Source organism: Leucopleurus acutus (genome assembly GCF_964270905.1).
Source record: "Leucopleurus acutus genome assembly, chromosome: 1".
Classification (NCBI taxonomy): Eukaryota; Metazoa; Chordata; class Mammalia; order Artiodactyla; family Delphinidae; genus Leucopleurus; species Leucopleurus acutus.
Genome location: NC_139142.1, coordinates 197,474,610 through 197,484,173, shown reverse-complemented (window position 1 = coordinate 197,484,173; position 9,564 = coordinate 197,474,610). Strand labels below are relative to the sequence as shown.

At 45.8% G+C, this 9,564-nt stretch overlaps 1 protein-coding gene across 2 annotated transcripts in view; it reads left to right on the top strand.

Annotated features, from left to right (window-relative positions):
- Window positions 1-668: 668 nt before the first annotated feature.
- Window positions 669-9,564, top strand: part of ITGA8 (integrin subunit alpha 8) — a gene marked incomplete at both ends in the record, with an annotated part of 178,153 nt that continues 169,257 nt past the window's right edge. Inside the window, 2 exons of one of the 2 annotated variants that reach the window (XM_082844951.1) lie at window positions 669-889; window positions 1,585-1,718. In XM_082844951.1, coding sequence (XP_082701077.1) covers window positions 684-889; window positions 1,585-1,718 — 340 coding nt within the window. The remainder of the gene's footprint in view (window positions 890-1,584; window positions 1,719-9,564) is intronic. The other variant, XM_082844950.1, reaches the window with a different exon arrangement.

The following is a 9,564-nucleotide window of genomic DNA, read 5'->3' as shown; positions in this document are numbered from 1 at the left end:
GAAAGACCTAAATAAAATCTCCAGGATTGCTCTGTTTATCAGTTACCTCGGCAGGGAGGTCGGGTAGAGGTGGGGAAGGAGAGGACTGTACAAACGCACATCGACCCTGAAAGGGTCTTCAGGCTGTAGAGGTGATGCAAAGATCCCGGCTTGGTCTGGCCTCGTCCCTCGTGCTGGGGTACGCTTTCACAGTCTTCCATTTGGGAGATACTGGAGTAAACCCTCGGCCCATGCGGCGGGGGCCAGGGGAGGGGGGAGATCGGCTTCCAAAAGCAATGGCTTGACTTGGCCTGTGTGAGGCTCAGATCGTTCTTGAGATGTAGAAAAGCCGGGCGGCCGAAACAGGCGCCGGCCGCCAGCGGAGCCGAGGGCGGCGAGGGAGTCGCGGACTCCGGCCCGCAGTGCGCTGACGCGCCGCTAGGAGGCGCCCCGACCGCGCCGCGGCCCCTCCCGCTGCCAGAGGAGGGCTCGGATCCCCTCCGCCAGCCCCCCGAGCCGCGGGACCAGGCGGCCGGCAGACCGCAGGGGACGCGCGGAGGATCGCCCGGGGCTGTCACCGCGGACGCGCCGCGCGCACCGACCCGGGCCGCGGGCATCGGGGACCGCCAGCCGCCACGCCCGCCGTTCCCCAGCCGGGGTCTTCGGCTCCCGCCGTCCGGTGAGCACCGGCCGGGCGGAGGGCGATGTCCGCCCGGGCCCGCCGCGGTCCCCGGGGCAACCGGGCGCCGCCCCTCGCGCCCCTCTGCTGCTTCTCGGCCGCGCTGGTGGTGCTGTGGTCGCCCGCCTCGCAGGCGTTCAACTTGGACGTGGACCAGCTCACGGTGTACGGCGGCCCCGAGGGCAGCTACTTCGGCTACGCGGTGGACTTCCACGTACCTGCCGCTCGCACGTAAGTTTCCCCGCGCGCGCGGGCCCACCCCGCCCCAGGATGGGTCCCTGCCCCTCTGCCGGGGGACCCGCGCCTGTCCCCGCCGCCTGATGGCAGGCGATCGTGAGAGCCCATCGCGCTGCCCGCTGGGGGTCCCGTCCGGCTCCCCGCCACCAGCCTCTTCTCTCGCCTTCCATGCTAGATGTGCCTTGTGAACTTTGAGCTAGGGACATGCCGCCTGCCTAGAATCCGAAGGTCCCGGGGAGGTCCCGAGACAAAGACTTCAGCATCGTACAAAGGGGGAAACGGGACCGAGCGGACTCAAGCCAGTGAAAACCACGACCGCAACATGGTCTGTTTATACGTAGCCTGTAACCGTTAAGGGTCTGGGCGCAAGTGCTGTCTGCTACAAGCAGCTGGGCTCTGTCCTTGGCTATTCCCCCCCACCCCTGCCCGCCCCTCTTCCCTCAACTCACTATATACATAGCTCCACCTAGAGAAGAATTAGGACTATTTGCACCCTCTTCCAAACCAGGTTTCAGACGCCCATAGGTTTCCGCGAGGAAATCAGGTTTGACAGTCGGTCTCCATCCTAAACACGTTTCTGCCCTTGACCCCGACCCTACTCTCCGTGGGCAGGCTGCTCCAGAGACTGCGTCGCCTGCGCTCACGTTTATGATTCCCAAGGAGTAATTCCTCTCCAACCCTTTTCGCAGAGCGAGTGTCTTGGTGGGAGCGCCCAAAGCCAACACCAGCCAGCCAGACATCGTGGAAGGGGGAGCCGTCTACTACTGTCCTTGGCCCGCCGAGGGGTCCGTGCAGTGCAGGCAGATACCGTTTGACAACACCAGTAAGTGATACTTGTCATTCTCAACTGTGGGTCCTGGTTTCAAAGAGCCACAGCCATCCTGGAGTCAACTGTCCACTTTCTTTGTGCTCACGTGGCCTGTCTGATGGGTCTGTGTTGTGGGCAGTGCAGGTCCCTAGAGAAATCAGCTTTTTAAAGCCAGAGTGAAGGGGAGGAAAATGTTGAGTGCACCCCAGAGGGGGAACGGTATTTTGAGCGTGGGTTTTTGGGCGCATCCTGGTAACTTCTGTTCCCTTACTCTTCCGAAATAAGCATTTTCAGGGGGAGTGGACGGTTTGGAGAAAGGCAGATGTTATACCCTAACCTTGATTCCGGAGAGAATTTGGTTACTTCCCAAGGACAAATCTGGGAAAAGACAGATCCTTAGCATTAACAGTGCCCAAGCTCTGGAGGCAAGAGTCAGCTGCTACAGACCCAGATATCACTCCATGTTGCTGTTTAATTCTTTACAGAAAGACAGAGTTTTCTTTCAAAATATTGGACATTGGATGCAAACTAGTACAGGCAGAGTGTGGATGGATTACATTCATTTCCAAAATCCCTGGACAGATGTTTCTTATTTAATTAAAGGGAAAATACATTTTAAACAATTCAGGCTGTTTATGTTTCCTCTGGTGTTTTCTCCTTGGGTCTTGAGAAAACAATTTAAACTTAATGCTTTCAAAAACGTTAACACTGAATGTTTTAATCTGTACCTCCAAAACGTTATGAATTCAAAAGGTATATATTATCAGGAAGCAAATACCTCTTTTCAGAAAAATGTGAATGTGTCAACTCAAATAATGTTCTTTGATGAACAATCAATTAAAATACCTTTTGCACCACACAGCTATTTTATGATATATTCTTCATTATTGTTACATTAGTATGAATTTAGAATTTATGTAGAACATCAGTTTTCACAGAATTTTGATGAAATTGGATGGGTGTTATTTACCTGTTACTTTAACTGATTTGCAGTTTTTATTTTAAAGGAGAAAATAGTTTCAATTCTAAGTATATGGGAATCATTTCAAAGAAAAAACTCCTATGCAAGCATTAGCTTGAATTATGACCAAACTAGGAAATATTTTATGAAAACACTTTAAAATTATGTTTTTCATATGTGTCTATATATGGTCACAACAGCTCATTTACCATTTTATTGACTAATTCAGTTATTTCATACCAATTTTTATAAACTTTTAAAGTTTAACTATTAGAAACTGGAAAAATTAAACCACTTGATATTAATTTGTGAAAGAAATCTTTCAATTTGTTGTTGAATCAGGACTTTAGATGCTTCTAATTACTGAGCTCTAGCTTGAGAATAAATTTCCTAAATCAGAACAATTAAGCATAAAGTTAAAGGTATTTTACTAATCCACATCAAAATCATTTGTATTTTAAAAGTAAGCCTTGATAAATAAAAACATAAATTGTTGGCATATTTGAATTTAAGCTAAGGGAAATTAGCATTTGCATTTTGAGACATTTGATGTATTTTTACCAACAGTCAATCTATAGTCATGGACATGAATTTAATAACCTTCTAGAATAGTCCCATAACATATCAACATATCAAATCAGGATCTGGTTAGTATATTTTCTCTTTGATAAGGAAGAGTCAATATCTTATCCAGATAAGATAAGTCACACCTGAATACCTTTCTAAGTACTAATCCCAGTAGATGTCACCGTTCAACAAATGAAAACCAGAGAATACAGACATCGATATGAATTATTGAAAAATGACCACTCCCAAACAAAACTTTCCAGTGTTAAATTACAATAGGCAGCACTTCCCAAAAGTTCATTCTAAAGCAACTGTTCAGAGCTTTGAATTCAGTTTCCTACAGAGAACTAATGCTGAAAGATTGTGCTTTGGTTTCCAGAATAACCCATAGGAATGCACTTAACCCTTACTGTAGCTGAATCATATTTGCAATGAAACAGTAGGGGACAAACTAGTACAATTTTGGCGATTAACTAAATAGGAAAATAATGAGTGTTGAGAAAATATCAGTGTTCCTTGGAGAAAGGGGGGTAGATGACACCTTCTGCACAGGTTCTCAGGAAGACATCTGGATGTTGCAAAGGGCTTTTGAGATTAATGCTGCTGGTTCTACAACTATGTCTTATTTTACTCCTAAATGGATGGGGTTTTTTTTTTCTTTTTTCCTCACGGCATGCAGGATCTTAGTTCCCCAATCAGGGATCGAACCCATGTCCCCTGCAGTGGAAGCATGGAGTCCTAACCCCTGGACCACCAGGGAATTCCCTGGGGTTTTTCTCTTGAGAGATGCATTCATCCTACTATTTTATACTTGCAACCATAATCACCGTAACTTGAGGGTTCATTAAGTGGAACAAAGTGAGGGAACCAGGGAGGGAGATAGATGTTTCTGAAATAATTGAGCAAGAAATGAAAAAAAGAAAAAAAAAAGCAAGGCATAGGAGGCCACAGAACATTTGTAAGAAATGAATGGTCTATGACGGAATGAACAAAGCAGTGAACAGTGAAAGCCTGGGCGAGTTTCAGAGAGAGAAGAATGACTGAGAAAAGAAAGTTCCCCATTTAGCCATCAGGGGGTACTGTGGGCCCAGGAACCTTGGCTGCTACTGGGAATGGCCTGAGAATGGGTGGGGGAATAGGAATCAGAGGACTGTGGCTCAGGGGTTTGCTATTGAGTGGGGGCCAGCACACTACATACACATCATTTCTACCAAAGACCTTATCCATGAGCCACAAGACGGTGGAATTGCCAGTGAATGCCGTTTGCTGCAAAGCTGTGAAAGGAAGGGAGGGACAGCAGGAGCCTGTAGAGCTATTTCCAGTTCAAGTGTCGGTTCTGTGAGCAGATCTTGGAACCAAAGATGAAAAGCAGAAACAGAGGCATTCTGACTCTGGGTGTTGCAGGCAATACTACCAGATGTGCTGCATTTATTCATCACCTACTATGTACCAGTCACTTATACACGTTATTTCTAATCCATACAACAAAATGACCATGTAAAACCCATTTTATGAGTAAGGCAACAGACATCAAAGGTGTTTAAAAGATACATCCAAGGGCTTCCCTGGTGGCGCAGTGGTTGAGAATCTGCTTGCTAATGCAGGGGACACGGGTTCGAGCCCTGGTCTGGGAACATCCCACATGCCGCGGAGCAACTAGGCCCGTGAGCCACAACTACCGAGCCTGTGCGTCTGGAGCCTGTGCTCCGCAGCAAGAGGGGCTGCGACAGTGAGAGGCCCGCGCACCGCGATGAAAGCCCTCGCACAGAAACGAAGACCCAACACAGCCAAAAATAAATAAATTAAAAAAAAAAAAAAGATACATCCAAGACCACACAATGGTAAACAGTAGATGCAGGGCTGGTCCTAACAGACTGCAAGTTCAAGGTTGGATCCTATGGAGCTGAGGCACCGCTCACCTTCCCTCCCCCTCTTCCACTCCCCCACCCCAAAGTTACCTTCACAGGTTCCAGTTAAAATGACCCTCCAGAGAAGATCTGAAAGGGGAAAGCAGTTTGGGCAGAAGGTTGTGGAAATCAGAGGTCGTAGAGACAGCCTTTGTCTTGGTGGGAAAGATGGGTTGTATATGCCCCCTCAGCTGCCTCTTGTCCTACCCTCTGCCCATGGGCAGCAACGTGCAGGTTTCCCCCAAAGAGGAAGAAAATTTCTCTGCTTGACAAAGTAGGGGCTCTGAGTGCTGGACACCCGCAAACTGAGATGCATATAGTAGAGTGTGATGCGTCGGCATCAATACAGATCACGTTACAAATATACCTTTGTACAGAGAGCCATGACTGTCTCTGTCTTCCACCCTGTCTGCTTTTACTATTACATCTGAATTCGAGACATTCTAAGTAAATTTGACCTTTTAATGATGTTGTTTCAACTTGTTCAGGCCCTGGGGGTGTCTATAAATTAATGCTGGCTGTGGTAACTTACTAAACTCTCTCAGCCTAGACACTGGGGGAGACTGGCCTATAATTTAGACCCTGAATCTGGTTGTGATCTTGAACCTTAGTTTATTTAAGGTCAACTGCCTTTTTTTTTTTTCTTTCTGCCTTTGCGTTTGAAATATTTTTCATTAAATAGTAGTCATTTATTTTATTTTTACTTTATCCTATAACCTGGATTTTAAAAATTACTTACCATAAATGCAAAAACAGAGGAAGCTGGGAATTGCCTAGCACTTCAAATGTATGAATACTATTAAAATCTGTGGTCCTTTCAAGTATGAAAAAAGAAAACTTTCAGGAAGCATATGGTGGTGGGGAGGGAAAAGGGTAGATAATTTTCCTGCTCTGCACAAAATCAAGTGGCTCCAAAAATGTCCTTCTCTCAGCTCCCTCCTGGCTTTCCTTCTTACTTCACTAAAATAAAATACCCCCATCACCAAACTGATTTCTTCCACTTTTGCCTCTAAACTGTGCCCCACATCTTCAATGTAGAACATCACGTCTGCCAAATTCATGCCTCTCCTTTCTCAATCTACTCCAAGGTTCATTGTTTTTCTTCTTCCTACATTTTCCAAACCCATGTGTGGATTACATAAAAACTCCTAGGTTACAGCTCTCCAGCTAGAAGAAGGGTGAATGAGACAATGAAACAGACAGTCCATCTTTGGAATGATAAGAAGGCAAATTGCAACAGTGGTAACAAAAGCGGAGTACACAAATATTTGATTGTTTTAAATGCTTGAATGCAACCTTTTGCAGCGAAAGATAATTGCATGTGCTGATAATGATGATAATAATCACAGCATTAGTAATCACGGAGGGGCAAATAGTTGGGAACCCTCCCAGTTAGAGACCCACTTACAGAGTGAACAGGAAGAGGTGGGAGGTACCATTGAGATTTGGAAATCATCTGAGAAAGACAACCAGAATTTGCCTGGCCTTAATTTAGCATCTTTGTGTTCAAAAAAAAAAAAAGAAAAAAAAGAAAGCAAGCAAAAAGTAAAACTTAAAATGGAAGACAATTTGGTTAGGGTATTTCAAAGCTCTAGAATGGTAAGATTTTTTCGGAATTGTGTTTTAGCTTGGAGCCGGGAAGCCTTTGTTGGGGGTGGAGGGGCGGGCAGGAGTCTGTTTTATTTTTCATTTCATGTCGAGTGAGCCCACAATAAGAAGCAGCTTAAAGCATCTGGCGCTGTGACTGGTACAGGGTTGTTTTTCGATAGCATTGGGTGTGCCCTTTTTCTCGTGTGAGGGTTGGGAAACATATTGGTCACATAAGTCTTGCTTTTCTAACTTCCTCAGAAAGAAACCAGTTTTTGTTCAGGAACAAAGCAAAGGCAAATGCAGGGCAGAGCTATCCCAGTAAATGACAGAGGAGATAACACCAAGGTGATAGAACTCAGAGAGAGCAGATATCTGGACTCCAGTAAGTTCAATTGAAAGTGGAAAAAAAAAAAAAAAAAGGTGGAAGGCAGCCCAAAGATAACCTGCTCCTTTTAAGAATCAATATTGCCAGAGTTAGGGTAAGTTTTGCTTCTCACACACACATGAAAAAAAAATGTATACACACACACACACACACACACACACACACACACAGATTAGGGCAGAAAGCTTACTCTGCTAATTACTGATCCCGCTGAGTCATCAGGGGTGCTTAAGCTGGAAGGCTTACTTATTCTAGAAGCAGTTCATGATGGCTCCCATGACTGACAGGCTGGCCCAACAGATGCAACCAACATCCCTCAGCTTCTCGCAGTTGGCTCTAACTTTCATGTGACAGAACACAATGGCCATCGAAATCCTGGCATGAGAAGTGAAGGGGGAGCAGTCCCCACAGCTCGCAGCACCGGAGGAAGCAATTAGAAAACGGAAGTCCTTGAAAGTCCAACTAGAAATGGGAAACAGATCTGCTCTACGGCTAGTTGGGTAGAATGAGCGTTAGGCGCCTGTTGCTTAATCTGCAAAATTCTTTCAAGAAGCTGGACGTGTGTGTGATGCAACAGGCTTCCAGGCTCTTGGCAGGAAGAATCCGTGCAGCAGCTGCAGCATTCTGGGAGGACTGTAGGAAATGGTCTTGAAACTGTTCCGAAGGCAAGAAAAACGCACTGACGCATTGAAGCCGGCCAGGTGTGATGTACGAGTTCAAACTTTACCTGTTGTGTACAGAGTCCTGTATCTGTGAGTTGTGTTGATGAAGAGAATTGCTGAGATTTCTAACAAGCTCAGCTAAGCAGTTCCCTGATGGACACCATCCAGATACACAAACATGGGTTTTTGAGGAAGAGAGAGAAAAGACTAATTATTGATCTTCTTAAAAGCGCTCACTTTAAAAATAGTTAATTTTCAGAATTCAGTTCAAATACACTTTCACGTAACATTTTAGTGCGTCAAGCAAGGTGTACGTGTATAATGGAACGCTAAAATAGATGAAAAGTAGTTTCGATTCTGGGTTACGTTTATGGGGATTTAAGGTAGATAAGCAAATCGTGATGCACAAATAAGCAATTTATACTTTAAACATCCTACCTAATATACCGGTGTTGCTCTGTTATGGACCTCAGCCAGGCAGCTCTCAGACCAGCTGGGAGGGAACGGGGCTCGTCTCTAGCCCTGCAAAAAGGCCAGCTCCTGGATCTCTGAGATTTAGACCCAAAGGTCTACAAGTGGAGAAATTCTTCTAGATCCACAGACACTGGCCAAAGTGATCATTTACCCTTTTAATTGTTTTAGTAGAAGTAAAGCATAGATTATAAAAATAAGTCTTTATAGAAATGGTTGCCAGGCATTAGGGGTAGGAAAGAGGGGTTGTCTCCAAAGGGGAAGACCAAGGGAATTTGGGGAGCTGATGGAACTTCCTGCATCTTGATCGTGATGATGGATCCATGATGGTATGTGTTTATCAAAATTCATTAAACTGTACATCACCAAGAGTGAACTGTACTGCGTGTAAATAAAACCAAGAAAGAAAGAAAAAGCATTATGGAGCATGGCCATTGCTATGAGCATGTGGGCTTAAACTCTAGACGACAGGAAGGTCCAATGTAATAATAGCTGGAAGTATAAGGACACATCCCTGAAAAGCTAAGTAAGTCACCTTACTGCCCCCAAATAGGGGCAAACAATGTGTCAGATCTTCAGACCTTCTATACATTGTTTAAATAAAGAACACTATATTCCGAACGTGTTTGGCGAGAAAACTGTGAATGGATGGGCTTCCCTGGTGGCGCAGTGGTTGAGAGTCCGCCTGCCGATGCAGGGGATGGGGTTCGTGCCCCGGTCCGGGAAGATGGCAGGATCCCACATGCCGCGGAGCGGCTGGGCCCGTGAGCCATGGCCGCTGAGCCTGCGCGTCCGGAGGCTGTGCTCCGCAATGGGAGAGGCCATGACAGTGAGAGGCCCATGTGCCGCAAGGCCCGTGTGCCGCAAGGCCCGTGTACCGCAAAAAAAAAAAAAAAAGAAAGCTGTGAATGGAAACATGTTGAATCAGAATAAATCTTTGCAACGAAGCATCATACTTACTAATTCTCATATCCTTGCTGAAATTCAGGGGCATGAGACCTCTCATTGATCATCATTAAACTAAGGAGGTCTTACTTCAAACACATTATTGTAGTAACCAAAAGTAGTATAACTGCAGAGCATTAACTTATTAACATTAGGTCAATTTTATTCTTAAGCTCTGAGAGTTGACATGTGGCCACAGATTTGTGTATGATGTTGCAAAAGCCCCTGTATCAATCTGCTCTGATTTACAGGACATGTAGAGATGAGAGAGAAGGGCACACACCATTGCTACAGGAATAGGTTTATGCAAGGAGCCTACACAGCCCAGGTTACACACAGCATCTTACCCCAGGTGTACTGGGTCAGGGCCAAC